This window comes from Poeciliopsis prolifica, unplaced genomic scaffold, assembly GCF_027474105.1.
Source record: "Poeciliopsis prolifica strain line A6 unplaced genomic scaffold, Auburn_PproV2 SCAFFOLD003, whole genome shotgun sequence".
Taxonomy (NCBI): domain Eukaryota; kingdom Metazoa; phylum Chordata; class Actinopteri; order Cyprinodontiformes; family Poeciliidae; genus Poeciliopsis; species Poeciliopsis prolifica.
This window is the reverse complement of record NW_026562378.1, coordinates 3,377,987-3,393,444: the sequence shown is the minus strand read 5'-3', so window position 1 is coordinate 3,393,444 and position 15,458 is coordinate 3,377,987. Positions and strand designations below refer to the sequence as shown.

The 15,458-nt window shown below is 43.4% G+C and overlaps 2 protein-coding genes across 2 annotated transcripts in view; both read right to left on the bottom strand.

Annotated features, from left to right (window-relative positions):
• Window positions 1-3,212, bottom strand: part of si:dkey-245f22.3 (uncharacterized protein LOC492819 homolog) — a 351,352-nt gene extending 348,140 nt beyond the window's left edge. The window contains exon 1 of the mRNA XM_055025219.1: window positions 3,106-3,212. The gene's annotated coding sequence lies outside the window, so the exon portion shown is untranslated. The remainder of the gene's footprint in view (window positions 1-3,105) is intronic.
• A 4,493-nt stretch (window positions 3,213-7,705) lies between these two features.
• On the bottom strand, window positions 7,706-11,312 carry LOC129355540 (nuclear factor 7, brain-like). The gene has a single exon (XM_055025148.1). The coding sequence runs from the start codon at window positions 11,201-11,203 to the stop codon at window positions 10,043-10,045; it is 1,161 nt and encodes a 386-aa protein (XP_054881123.1). The 5' UTR covers window positions 11,204-11,312; the 3' UTR covers window positions 7,706-10,042.
• Between the last annotated feature and the right edge of the window lie 4,146 nt (window positions 11,313-15,458).

The following is a 15,458-nucleotide window of genomic DNA, read 5'->3' as shown; positions in this document are numbered from 1 at the left end:
GGCAGATTGTGGGCCAAAACATTTATTTTTTTATTTTTTACACAGTTTAAATCACATTGTGAAATAGAAACTCTTCTGATATGCTCAAGCTGCAGTGATCTACAACTAAGCAATCATTTTCCCTGAGTGAATAAAAAGCTCAAATGCCAAATCATGCAGTGAGGACACAACTTAACAACATGACTCAGCGTAGCGAAACGGTGGTAAAACGTATACTGTGTCGGATTAGTTGAGCCGGGTCCAGGCCAGGGATCAGAAAGAGCTGAGTGAGTCCAAACCCAATCGATCACTCTGTCTTCAACGTGCCTCGCTGTCCATCTGCCATCAATCAGCTGATGCGAGATGCCTCCCAAGGTCAGAGTCCAGCCTCCCAGAACAAGACATGATTTAGCACTTTGTCAGCAGGCGATAACGTCCAGACGTCTCTCCCAGGCGTACAGCAGATTCATCTGACTGCAGCTGTCCACTTAGGGACGCAGACAGAAAAAAGGGAAGTTCATAAGGAGCAAACTGTAGGTGAATCTCCGACTAGCAGGCGGCGCACTTTCTGTTTTTGATTTATTCTGTGCTGCTTTTAGGCAACTGGAAGTTCTGGAGGAAACTGGCGAAGAGGTTTTGGAGAATATTTGGTAATTGGTAGCTTCGTTAACACGGAGGAACAAACCAGAAAGAACAGGAGTAAAGTTAGTGGTGTGCACTACAGATGAACTCTTCATGTACGATAAAGAGGAAGCAAAGTGTTGTATATGTATGAATTTGCAGGGCTCACTCTGGATCGTCATTGTACAATATAAAAGTTCCCAACAAATAATGGGGAAACAAATGGTGCGAAACAAAACACTTGTGTCTTTGTGATCGTTCATATGTGTCATATTAAGATCAGAATATGATGGAGCTGCTTTTGCTTTCATCCTCTGGAAATCTCTGTAACTACACACTACATGGGCGATGGGTCATCCTTAAGAGAGACTTGAATTTTACAAGATTATATCACTCTTCTCCACATTAAGTCTAGAGCACACCAGCTTTTTTGTTGTTGTTGCTTTTGCCACCACTAGATGATCAATATATAGAAATCTGATTGTCTTTGCTGGTGCAAAAGAGTATTACGGTTACTGTGGAGAAAAACAAAATATATTTTAGAATTCTAAGAAAAGCATCAGAATTGTTCAGCCTTTTTTAAATAGATGATAAGCATCACAGTAATTTTATATAGAAGTGCACTTCCAAGCGAGGCCAGCAGATGGCAGTACTTTAGGACTGGTTGCTTATCAACTCCGATAGGAAAAGAATGTTTTTTCCAGTGGTATCATCACATTAGCAGTGATGTCATAACTCTATGATGCCACAAAGGAATCTCTTTCTTGAATGTAGCTCACAGAGAGAGTTTTGTCAGACCTGTTCCACAGTTCTACTGCAGCAGATCACTCTACACAGCACGTTCGAAAGTCATTGAAACAAGCGGGATATCTACTGTAGATATTGCACGCCTTTCATCGACATGAAGCAACAACAGATTGCATGTAACCATGAAGCTTTTCCAGCCAAGCTTTCATGGGTCGACATAATGGACCTTAACGTCCAAGTCGACTACGACGCTGTCGTTTTCCCTTTTGAGGAAGACAGCAACAGCCCCATTGAGCCGGAAGATGTACCATCAAGATCCAGGGGGAATCAAGTCCTTCCGGCCACTTTGAGAATCCAACATCTTCAGAAGTCGAGCAGAAAACAACTCGGTCTGCTGGCTTTGAGATCACCCCCTCAGTGGAAGTGTGGACAAGACAAGCCAACACGTCACTGATCTGACAAAGCAGGTTGACGATCTTAAAAAGGAGTTACAGAGTAAGACCTTCGACCTCCAAGAAGAACGAGACCGAAGGATTGCATGTGAGGCTGAAGTGAAATCACAGCAGCAGGAGATTCAAAGACTGCAGAGCATGTTAGAAAAAGAACGTCACCAGCAAGTCAAACGAGATCATGACAGAAACGTGCCAGAAACTTCAGGAGGCTCTTCCAAAGTTACAGCTGATAAGAACCTTCTTCAACAACTGGATTACTTCAAGAGGGAGGCTGTAAAACACGCCTCCCACAACAAAGGACTGATAGAAGTAATGGTTGAAGAATATAGGGTGAGACTGAAATATGAGGAGCAGCTCAAGAGACATGCTGAGCAAGCTGCTAAATTTGTAGAACAGGAGGAAACAGTAAAATTGTTGCAGGGTCAGGTTGAAGACCTGAAACTGAAGTTAAAACTCGCTATGGAAAACAATCATCCAAGAATCTCCACCCAACCAGAGGCCCCCCTGCAACTGGAGGAGTCCAAGAAAAGAGAGACCTTGAATCATCCAGGGGTCTCCATCCATAGCCTGGCTCAGCCTTTGCACCGACCCACATCCAGGTTGCAAAGAGAGGAGTTCACGCAAAGCCAGACCTCCACACAAACATGGAGGCCCGAGGAAAAACAGACGTCCAGGCAACCAACCTCCACAGGTTGCATGGAGGGCCTTCATGGCATTGGCAGGAAGGGTAAGCTATGTCCGGCTCGGCCTTTACGCCGACCCACACCCGGCTGGAACTAACCTGGGTCACTATCCAAACCCAGGTTTGGATAAAACTCTGCAGTAATTAATGATTCATTGGTCTCTCTAAATTGTCTTAAGGTGTGAATGAGTGTGTGCAAGGATAAGTGTGTTAGATGATGGATGAATGAATATTTGTTAAAAGTGTCTGACAGTAGAATATGATCCAAAGAATCTGTGAAAAGTTCTCTGGCTCTGCTACTGTCCAGAAACAACCAATCAGAACCAAAAGACAATGTGTTGAATGTGTTGAATGTGTCTCAGCACATTCAACACATTAGACTATTAGTCTACTGCAGCTATACAATTGGCAGAAATACAACCAAACATATCATCACTGATTATTTATAGAATGATTTATAAAACAGGTTTGTCAAAACTATTTCAACCCATATTAGAACTTTGAATTGATTTCCCTTCATTTTAGTAGCTGCAATTTTGCCCAACCCACACATTTTCCCTAACCCTAACCAATACTAGTCTATTCCTAACCCTAACATTGACTAAAACTTAATTTGGATCTTACCTCTAAACGTTACCCCTGACCCAAATCAATGAGTCCATCATATTAGGACCAGAATTTGGTCCTAATATGATGGAACTAATGCAGTGTTTCTCAATGCCCTCCTCAGGTGGATCCCCTGCCTGCATGTTTTAGGTGTTCTCCTTCTGCCAAACACCTGGATTGAATCTGTGTGTGATTAACAGGCTTCTGCAGTACTTGATGACTGCAGAAGAGGTCATGCAATCATTTGGATCAGCTGTTCTGAAATAGAGACACATCTAAAACATGCAGAGCAGGGGGGGGGGCTGAGGACTGGGATTGAGAAACACTGACCTAAAGTGACACTGGACATATAAAGGTGCATTCACACCAAATGCGTTTTGAGCGTCAGGTGCGTCTGGTTTGCATTCAATGTCTATATGGAGACGCTTCGAGCGTCTAGCGCGGCGCGATTTGAACCGTTTGGAGCGTTTGACACATCAAGCGCATCCAACACTCCAGATAGATTTTGAATGTAAACCAGACTTTCCTGATGCTCAAAACGTGTTTGATGTGAATGAAAGTAGAATGTTCAGTTCCACTGGTAACAATGACATCAGCAGTGATGACATCACTCTTTGATGACGTCACTCTTTGATACATCAAATGAATCTCTCTCCTGAGTGAAACACACAGGCTGTTTTCACAGACCTGTTCCTGTTTCAGACTTTTAAGTTCTAACTTATGAATCTTCTACAGGAGGATTGTTACAATTATCTGAAGGTAGAATCAGCCCAGTACAGGTTCACATTCTCAAGTGAGAGAGATTCACCTGGTATAAAGTTTCTCCGTACTGGAATTACACTGAAGATAAATTAGTTTAATCAAAGCGCGTCATGAATATGTGAGCAAAATGCTTTAGCTTGTGAAGCATTTGAATTGCCTTTGGAAAATGAGCTACATAAATACCTTACATTACAGATAAACTATTAAAATGTTCACATTATTTCAATTCAGTATTGTGCACAATAATCTAACCTGCAAACACTAAAAGTATGCGACAGTATTTTGTCTTATTTTCACATAAAGCATTTCATCGTCATAATGTTACGATGCTGACTAGATTCTGTAAAAATAGACATTATGTGCTGTTAGAATTATTGAAACATATTATGGGAGACCAAAAATAATTCTTTCCTGTTTTTTTAAGGTCAACATGAAAGGAAACCTGCCTCATCCACTCATTAGCATTGCAGACACTTGGTGACGGTCAGGAATTGTGGTCATGTAGTGACAAATAATGTAAAGTTCTGCGTTCTCAGCATGTGTTTGGTAAAATGTTGCTGTACTCTATAATGTGAAGTGATAGGATCTTGTAGCTAATAAATAGAAGTGGTGCTAAGATCGACGCCTTGAGGAAACGCATGTTTGATCTTTTGAGTATTTAAACTCATAACCACAAAAAGACAGGAAGTGGCCCTGCAGTAAATAAGACAGAGCCTCTTCGCTTACATAACAAATCTTCTCTAAATGTGACAACCAGAAGGCAAAACATGCAGAAACAGGGATTTGTGTCGACAATGCGCGACTGTTGGCTTCGGAGGTCTTAGGCAGGAAAACCCGTCATGTGCTGCTCCTGCTGAGTTGATGTATGCACAGCATTTTTATCCTGTTTCTTTTTTTTTTTTTTTTTAAGAAAGTCTCAAAAGTCAGACAGCTGCCATCGGGGATAAAAATGCAGCGTGAGCAACAGGAACCGAGAGAGGAGTCTGTCATTGCTGAACCCATTAGAGTTTCCTAAATTCAGCCACATACAGCGAGCCGCACCAGAGTGAATCTAAACTAAACTCATCTGAGTCCCGTTGAGGTGCAATGGGACTGGCAGGTGTAATGTGGCATAGTGAAGTATTTTAAAGTGACTCATGCGAAACGGTTTTACTAAATGAAGCGTCCCTGATTGTAAGACGAACAAAGCAGATCGCCATTAGGCCCAAAAGGATTTTTCCAGACTCGTAGCTTCAAATCGAGGTCCACTGCAGAAAACCAGTCGGTTTGTATGAATGTTATTATTGGCTGGTAATGGCGATGAAACATTACGTCAAAATAATATCGGATGCTCGTGGACGGCTGCAACAAACGTGATGGAGGTGCAGTTTGCTGTGGGCTATTAGTGGGGTTTTATGCACACGTTGCACTTCGTTTTAATTTGCCCGATTTCTGCTCGCAAGAAATCACTCGAGTTAAAACGTGTTCTCAGAAAGCGCTGGAATTGTTCTTACAGCTTTCAAGATCATGAGAGAACTTAAACTTCTGTCCTTAGGAAGTCGTAGATCCATGTATCTAAAGTTAAGGCCTTAAAATGTCTTAAATTTATTATAAAAAATTGGCCTAAAATACACTAGTCATGGCAACCGGTTCACTTCTGTTGCCGGGTAATGCCAGCAAGCAGGATCTTACAAACACCCCCTATTTTATTTTGTCTTAAATTTAACTTAGGTTGACATTAATAAGGCCTTTAAAAGTCTTAAATGTGACTCGATGTAACCTGCAGATGCCCTGCATCCAGATCTGTAAGGAAGTTCCTCTGCTGGTGCAGTTTTAGTCAACCAAAACATTGCTTCAAAATGCATCTTCCGACATGAGCGAGACTTCAGCGCTGAATTGGAGGCCGGTGTGAATTGACTTGCGAAAGGGGTCTGGAGAAAGAGAGAGCAAGTGGCAAAATGAACAAAAATGACAGCTTCATCCCCCTCAGTCATGGCGGTAGATAGATTTTTTTGTCCCCAGCAGCCCCCCGTCTCTATCAGTCATCTCGTTTTAACCCAATCCGCCAGAGAGAACATGCCTCCGCCGTCAATTACAGCAGATTTTTACCACAACAAAGCTGATCAGATGAAAACGCTGCCTGAGCTCGCTTCCCTCCGGTGAACACGTCAAGCCGCTCTCTCTGCTGTGAAGGAGGACTTTCAGAGCTGTTGCATAACGATGTGTCGAGCAGCTCAGATTGGACTTATTTATTCATAACAGACGTGGGCTTATTTTTAATTTTTTTTCCTAAACTACAGTATGCACTCAAATATTTATCAGGCCAACTCTCGCCGTGTCATTGCTCTAAATTATGAAATGGCCATTTTCACAGCCGAATCGCTAATGCTCCGACTCTTGTTCAGTTTTAGTTTGTTGATGCCTGTTGTGATCTGCAGACCATTTTCCAACGTCTTTGGAATGTGGGACTCTTGCGGGTGTCATGGTTGGTTGACGCTCATGCCACCATACGCAATAACTCAATTTGTCTACTCCTGAATTTCTCCAAGTACTTTCCAGCGTTTTGCACCTAGAAAATAATCAGGGATGCACCATTGGTTTGTTTTTGGAAACCGATAACTGATAGTTTTCTCATTCCGAAGGCCAATGAACGACAATAGCTGATAACGTTCCTGGAGCCAACACAGACCAGTGAGCAAAAAGACCAAAAACTGTTGACTCTTTAAAAAAATATGAAAACTGCTTTTGCCATATCAGCAGAAGCCACATCTGAAATGGACATCTATTTAAATGAAGCCCCTTATGCTTAAAGTGCATTTGTCCAGTCAGTTGCTGCCAAATGCTAAAGTCCGGTTATGCATAACAATTTATTTGAAATCATTTAATTTGAATTAGCTTCAAAACCCAATTAATTAGATGTTTCCTGATCTGCTCCAATTTATTTTTTTAATGAATCAAGCATTAAGATTTCTAAACATCTGATTGTAGCAAAACCAGCTGTAACATATGTTATTTATATGAATATTAAAGTGACTAATGAGTCACTTTAATTCTTGAGTTCGACTGCAGTAGAGGTAATTTGTAGACACACTGACAGCAGGACAGTGCAAAACTAGTGTAATTTATTGATATTTACAGTATATACAGACAAGTTGTTTGAAATAGTTCATGAAATCCAAGATGTTTTTTTTTACAGGTCGTGGCATTTCTTCTCGATTCGCTGTGTGATTTGAGCTTGCCACTCTGGTCCCCGTGGCAACAGCCGCTCAGAATCCAGAATCTGGATTGGGATCCGGAACGGGAGCCTGGTCTGTGGAAAAACAGGCCCGACTGATCAACCCTGGGTTTTGTCTATCAAAATAAAAAATAAAAGAAATCATACATGTACATGTGGCCCCCACAAGTTGAAATCGCTCACCGGCTCCCGCTTGTCAAACCGTGTGATCAGAAGAACGTTTTGATGCACAGCTGTGCATCTAAAGGTCGAGAGGTGAAAGACGGCACTGCGGACTTACAGACGGCCAGAAGCCAACCTGCAGCAGCGTCTCCCACCTCGTCTGGTGAGCAGCAGCTGGTTAACAAGACGCCGACGTGCGGCTGGTCATGTGACCCTCCAACCATAACTGACACATAACTGACCGAATGGCGTTTGTTTGGTTTAGTTTTGTGCTTCAGAATTTCAGGAGAGGAGGATTTCATTTTCAAATACATCTAACGGAAATGGGGGAAAAAAGAAATCCTGGTTACAGAGCCATCACTGTTTTCATCATTTCCTGCAGTTCATCAGTTTAGAAAATGGAGAGGTGGTGTGTTGCTCCACTATGCATGTTGGGAGTCAACAGGACGTCAGCTGGTGATGGTGGTGGTCTTGGCAGCCCCTCCTGGCCTACAAAGAAAGAGACTGATGAGGGTTTTCTGTGAAGCAATTTGTGCTGAAATCTGGACACTTTGGCAGCTTTTCTGTTTAAACTGCTGATCATATCTATTCCCAGTCAACCGGGCAGCTTTTCTTGGGATTTGTAACGTTTTGCTGACCTGTTGAGTGATTTTACTTGGCCTCTGAACATATCTTTGGAGAACATATGAGTATTTACAAGAAAACATAAAGACAAATGCATGTAAGACGATAGAGAATATAGTGTGAGGCAGTTTGGTGCTGGCTGTGCTTATCAATGAAACTTTTTAAAAGCAGGAAACGGGAAAACACCAATGCCAGAGCGCGGTGAAATACGGTAGTTTCTCGGCCAAATCGGGAGACTTGATGGGTACGGGGAGAAGTTGGGAACCAGCAGGACTCTTCCCAGAGCCGGCTGAGTGACTTGGGAGTCAGGATGGGAGTTAACTGAAGTCTCTGCGATTTCACGTGTAAACGTTTGCAGTCAGTGCCACTTCAGTTTTGAGGAAAGGTAATTTGTCGTTTGATCATTTCTTTTTCTCCCTTTTCGCCTGGGCTCCGTCTCTGTTCTGTGTTGCACGGGAAGCGATGACTTTTCGCCTGGCCTCCAGCTTGCACAGTCTGCTGCTGCAGTTTGTCTGAGGCCCTCGTGGAACGAGGTAAGCGGTGCGCTTTCTGTCTGTCTGCGAAACCTCGGGGGATTCAAGCCGTATCGCAGGCGGGCCACATGGAGATCACAGTGAATTATTTATGCGTTTCCCGCTCATCTCAGAACAGCAGTGAACGTTTGAGCCGGGGCAGGAAGGGACATGCCTTCAAGCTGCCATTACAACAGAGTGCAACTCAGGCAGCTTTCATAGCAATCAATATGTTCTCTTTCCACTATAGAGGCTTATAAAAACAGCAATATATGTATATGTATTCCCATATTTTGCTAAATATGTGTTTGGATTGATCACTGATGTTGTTCTAAAGGAAAAGGAGCTGAATATTGGATCTGAACACACTGTGAAGAAGAAGCAGCTTCATTTCCCCCTGACGATCCGTTGCGTTTCAAGGAACACTGACGAACTCACTCCTCTGACTCTGGCAGCCACACGGACGTTGGATTGGATTGCAGGAAGCGGCCATATTGGCGCATTGTCGTTGTCTTCGGTGAGGGGCCGGAGGCCTGCGGCCCAGCAAAGAGGCAACGACGTCTGATACGGACCGCAGCCGAAGGGGAACGACGTGTTACGCCTGTTCTCAAGAATCCCGCCGACACAGTCGCTGTTGCCACAAGCAGCTTGGAAAGCAACGAGCCGGATGACCCCTTTGTGACTCGGGTCACATGGTTTTCCGGTACTCAGCAGGGATTTGGCTCTGAGGAAGAAGTTGTTTGCAGAGATATTTATATCTCCAAACTCATGCAGGAAGATTGAGGGGCCTCAAGCGAACCTGGAGGACACACATTCACGTCTTCATAGTTCAGGTGGAGAGACGCTCAGAAGACTGCGAAATACTGATTAATGTTTGAAAAAATAACCCCAAACTTTTCTAGACCACCAGCTGTGTACCATCAAATCAAATCCAACAAAAGGACATGTCATTCCAGTTCTGACGGTCATTTGTACACAATTTCCCCATAAGGACTTGTGGCTGTTTGACTCCAGTAAATAACATTTATCAGGAAGAGGCCACTTATTGCATGTTTGCAATACCAGGGTAGTTTTCTGGGGCCATGAGTACCCTTGTGTTTCCTCTGTATCTTCCAGGGTAAATGTTTAGCTTTAAAAGCCCTTGAGGTACTAAAAGCAAACTGACTCTGGACCACTGAAACCAGAGCGGTGAACACGTGGAAGACCAAAAGTCAGCTGTTCCTGTGTGAGAAGGCCTGACGGCACACAAGAAACACCGGTAAAATGATGTCATGATGTGGGATTGGCTCACATTTTCTTTGTAGTTTCACAACAAAAATGAATCTAAATTTGCCCTTAGAGCAAAGTGTATGGTCGGCTGTCCGGCGTGTCTTTGCATTGGCCGTGGAATGTAATGATTAACCAGCCAGCAGCTCTGTGACTGTGAACAGGAGTGAGCAAAATGGACGGGTGGACAGAAGTTACTTCATTCCTCGCTGTTTTGTAACACAGTGTCTAATTTGGATCAATAGATTTTCAGTAAATGACTACTTTTGTCAGTGTCCAGTTATTTCAGTGACCTTTGTGAGCGTCTTGCTCTTCAACAGACAGTTCCTCTGTGTGTACATGTTAAACATTTCTGATACATTTATCATCTGTTTCTCAGTTTGATCACTGAGGCTTCCTCTGGACTTTGTGACCGTCAGCAGAGTTGCTGCTTCATAACAGAAATCTTCATCGGTAGGATTCTCATTTCGCTCGAGATAAAGAACGGAAACATCCTCTCTGTGAAAGTGTGTGTAAAAGTGTGTATGTGTGCGCGAGTGTCCAGGTCAGAGAACGACAGCCTGCCGTTGTCCCAGTCCAGATTCACTCTTATCCTGCGGAGCGTCTTCTGGACTGGGAGCGTCCTGGGAGGAGCTGGCGGCGACCGAGCTTTGTGTTCGCCTTCAAAGAGCCCCATCACAAATAGTCCGGACCGGGCCTCTCCTTTCCTTCGAGCCGACTCCGCTAACACACCGAGGGTCCAGAAGGAGCTGTCTCCAACGTCGACGTCCCAGCTGTGGCTCCCCGAGTCGAAGGCCTTGGAACTCAGGACGGACGACCAGCCGTCGAACCTCTCCGGGTTGTCAGGACGGTCCTGCTTCTCTCCCAGGCGCAGGCCGGTCAGGTCCTTCGACAGGTTGACGTCTACGTCAGCAGTGTTTGGGTCCAGGACGAGAGGCGTGTAGGAGACCACGTCCCTCATGTTGCTCCAGATGCTAAAGGCCAGGTTGCCCCGGTGTTTGGCCTGGTCTATCAGAGCCGCTGAGGGCAGCGGTGGAGCCTCCAGCAGGGGGCAACGCTTCACTCTCTCCGCTGCTGCCCTGTAGTTGCAAAGGAACAGGATGTCTTCTGCTTCCAGCTCCTCTTCTGTGTCTCTGACCGTGTCCGAAAGCGCGGCAATCTCCCTGCTCAGACTCTCTATCTTCCTCTTCATCAGTCCACTCTTCTGCTCCTCTTCCTCCCTCAGTGCTGCCAGCCTGTCCTCTTCTTCCTCTGCCAGGAACTGCCGAAGCTTCTTGAACTGCTCCTTAATCCGCCTCTCCGTGTGCCTGGCCTGGAACTTAATATGCTCTGCCGTCCGGTCAAACTCGTCTTTAGCTTTCTTCCCGAGCCTCAGCCTCTTCTTTATGGGTTCCAGATTGTCCAGCAGTTTCCTCCGTTTCCTCTGCGCCGCCTCCTCGACGGGCCTGATCTTGTGGTTGGTGTGCCTCCCCGAGTCCCTGCAGATGTGACACACCGGCTGCTCATGGTCCAGACAGAAGAGTTTGAGCTTCTCGGAGTGCAGACTGCACAGAGCCTCCTTTGACCCGTCAGCCATTTAGCCATCTACAGGAGCTGAAAACGCAGCAGACAGAGAGTCCAGTTTGTCCTGGTTTCCTCCGCTCCGTTTCACTGAGCTGTGCTTTTGGTCAGACTCACCGTCAGCGTGTTGGAGCTTGAGCAGCTCAAATGTCCTGCATCCAGCGTCGCTCTGGTCACAAAGTGCTTCCTGTTTGATTTCACCTGGGCTGTTTCAAGGGTGGGTCTTAAACCTGTTTGTCCTGCTGATTCACCTGACATTTAAAGGCCTTGTTTATCATAAACAATTGAACAAGCTTTCTATCTTTCCCCGCATAGACGATTCCCCACCAGAGAATAAACATCGTCGCTTCTTGCATCCAATCCGTTCCAGGTGAAGTCCACACACATACAGTTCACAGCCACAGGTGTGTCAGAAAAGGGGCGGGGCTTAAACCTGTTAGACCTCATATTTCAAACACTGGTGTCCACGTGTCACTGAGATTTGTTTAATTCAGTTGTTTTCCACACCTTGCAAGCATTTACATCTCTTCCACGCATTCGGCCCAAAACTGTGGAGGAAAACAACTGTGTATCCATGCAGCAGCTTGTAAAAACAGAAAAACCTCACAGCAGTTTTTCAATAAACTGCGCTTCAGTTTATTGAGTTTCTTTTTCCTCCCCCAGCAGTAATCCATCAAGCAGAAGCCTGGACTTTGACAGGACCATCGAAACAACTTGGTTCTTTTTTTTTTTTAGCTACTCTGTAATAAATTTGCTGCTGCGTTTGGGATCATTGTCTCAATGGAAACCCAGTTAATTATGACCTGTTTGACAGCTGCTGGTTTTGTTTTTTGTTTTTTTAAAGTGGAGCTCATATCCAGATTCCAAATTATTAGAGACTGTCAGTGATTTTCTTATGAGAAGCATTGGTCTAATTAGAATCAGACATTTTTGTTTAGATATTGAAATTATACAGATTTTTTTTTAAATCTTGTGCCATGATGTATCAAATGTCACGGGCAAAATATTTGCCTTCAAAAATTCACCTGCAAACCAGTCCACAAACTGCGGTTACCTGGTTACCGTTTTATCCACTTGTTTTTCTGATCAATAAAATTCAAAAAGTTTGGATTAAAAAATTACACAAAAGTAAGAGTGTCTGCTTTCGTGACAGAATGAGACATAGAATTAGGCAACTATAAGGCTTCTCGTAAAAACACTAAATACAAAAACAATTTATTAACATACAAAACATCCGTTTTTGCAAAGCTGGGTAAAAATATGAGGCTCCAGAGCCGCCTCCGCCAAATGAGCTGAACTTCCCGCCACTTCTGTTTAAATCAGGCACCTCTGAGAAGTGAGACTCCGCATCTGAGGGAGATTTACCTGTACTTGGAAAGGTCAAGTTAAAAATAGAAATCCAAACAAAATGCTGATCAAATGACTGAACGCCAGAGTCAGCAGCTGAGTAACCCGGTCCTCACAGAGACAGTGGCGCCCAGTAAGAGAGGACGACAGGTGAGGAGCAGCAAAAATCAATAAATCAGAATTATGAAATCATAATCCTCCCTACATTTATAAACTGCAACAGCTGCTTCATCAAGGTCATGGAGGATTTCTTTTTCCTTCTTGTATTTGGAATGAAAAGTCTTTTGAGGATTCTCAAGTCACGGATAGAACCATAAAAATGTCCCGCGCTGCTCTGTGACAAACTGAACCTTAAGTAGTTTGAAGTACTGCTCCCTTTACCTTGAGGTAATGTTTTGTTTCTTTAAGAAAATCCTGTTGCATGTCTGGTTCTTTTCAACAAAAATATCAATTTAAAGAATGACGACTCGTAAAAGGAAATAGGGAAACAAGAAAGAATCAAAGGTTTTCTGTGGAAACATCGTTTCTCTTTTGCACTTTTACATTATTCTGCCTCTCTTGAGCACATCAGTTACTGTGGAGGCAGGTCTGAAAATCATTAGACCTGCAGAGAAGATCATTAAGACTAATCTTCCCTCCATTTGTGACTTGTACAGATCCAGGGTCAGGAAAAGGGCAGCTAACATTTCCGCAGACCCCACACATCCTGGACCTGGACAGATGAGGCTTTTATCTTCAGGATAAAAGTGCTACAGACAATTGTTTACAAAGAAACGGCTGCTGCAGAGACAGTTTCTACTCCAGACTGTCTATCTGATGTGCACTTCAAGCCAGAATGCTCAGATGGATACAAGGCAGACACGCACTCATCCAGCATCCTTACCTTTTACCCTACGTACACATATGAACGAGACAGAAAATGTTATGTTTTATTTCCCCAAGACAAAGTAGGCAACAAGACATAAAGTTATGCAACTATAGTCAGCCTATAAATGCACATAGGGCTGATTTAAAAACAAAGATCTGTTGAAAAGCAACAACAAAGGAAATGTTGAAATGTACGAAACAACATACAAGGCTAAATTTCCTAACTCCCATCTTTTTCCACTTTCTTGATATACCTTTATATTTCAAGTGAGAGCAAAGCAGATCTGATGTCAAATTCTTCGTTTATGTGAATACCTTGAAAACAAGGCTGATCGTGATTCAGAAAAATATGGAAGGAGACAAAATTAGCAGCTACACATTATCTACAACTCTCTCTGAAATGTATGAGTAACAGCTCACCAGATTTAACATCCTGCCTACTTGAGTATAAATTTGTCCTTTTGCTTTAAATCTGATGTGCAGCGAGGAATGACAAAACTCTTTTTCTTTCTTTCTTTCTTTCTTTTTTTAGATTTGATATCCCTTTCATATGCCTGAAGCCCCTTTGGAGTCAAGATGCTCTTCTCATTAAACATTATTTAAAATCACAGTTCGAATTTCATTAGCCGAGAACATCCTAACCCCTGGATATGCAACCTCACACAAGAACGACACGAGCGCAGCACCACAGGGAAGAGCTATTTATCATACTTGCCCTCAGGAAACAAACAAGGAAATGGATCTAGGATGTTGTTTAGTGCTCTTCTCCTATATTTATCCCCCCCAAGGTCATGAGACTGGAGCATTCACGCTGGGGAGCGAGATGCCAGTCCATCCATGTGTGTTCGGTCTGCCCACAGAGCCAGGGGTAATCGCTGCTGGGATGGGGGGAAATTAGGATAGCAAAACATGAAGCAATCGGCAATCAGAGCTTGAAAACGTACGCTCAGCAATGCACATTTGAGTGCCTTGAGTTTATTTTTTTTTTAGGAACCTCAACATTTATAGATGAGGAAATTAAATATCTGAAGGCTTTTAAAAGATGTTTTATCACAGAAATATGGAAAAATATTCTGTGGTTCCAAGAGAGGGGGGGGGAGCATAATTCTTTGTTCATAATTATGTAAAAATTTGCAGTGTTTGAGAAAGGGGCTGTTGCATTCTGGGTGATCGCTTCCTCGACTACCCCAGTTGAAAAAAAATATGCTTTTCATTTCCAAACCACACAAAAAAGATTAGCACCTTAAGAAAATACGAATATAATACAGATTTCTGTAACTTCTTGACTCACAATTAAATGTTTCTCACCATTGGATTTCAGCGTCTTCGAGATGCCTTGAGGTTATTTCGTTCAACTCATGTTTTCTTTAATCCCTTCAGACCCCCACACCTGCAGTTATTTCCCAAAAGCTGTTATAAATTATTTGCTAATTCAAAAACTATATCTTGAGCTATTTTATTTATTTATTTATTAAACAAAAACACCAGAACCTTCCAATTACTTATTCTCTTTGCGTAATGTGAAGTTAACGGAGATCGCCGGCCATGCTGTAATATGCCAACAAGGTCATGATCAAATTCATAAGGTTTGGGAATAAAAACATGTGCACAATCCTGTGTGTCATCCTGGTTGTGTGCTGCATATAGTTATTCTTTGAAAATGAACAAATTCCCTCAAATTCCCTCACATTTTCACGGCCAGTCTTGCACTCTCCAAAGCCCTCATTAAACGCTGCTGTTTGAGCTCTTGCAGTACTTTGAACTGCTGCGTTGTTGTGAGGCGCTAATAGGACTCTCTGTGCGTCTCTGTGCTCACTCCAGCAGCCTCACTGCGTTAAGGTTCTCAACACTAGCAGACACTTGCAGATGGTATTCTACTGCGTTCATTGCTTTTCTGCTTACAAAGAGAAGCTGCTCTTGTCTCGCAGGAGCACAGGCTGACAATAGTTCTTCATTTATGAATAAAAGTCAAAACAAAGCGGACCAAGCAGAGAGAACATGACAACTTCCCCCTGCCTCCCCATCCATCTAACCTGTCTAAATTAGATGACTCTATT

What these genes read in the sequence shown, in the direction of transcription:
- LOC129355540 (XM_055025148.1), bottom strand. Translation starts at nt 11,203, where the DNA reads ATGGCTGACGGGTCAAAGGAGGCTCTGTGCAGTCTGCACTCCGAGAAG.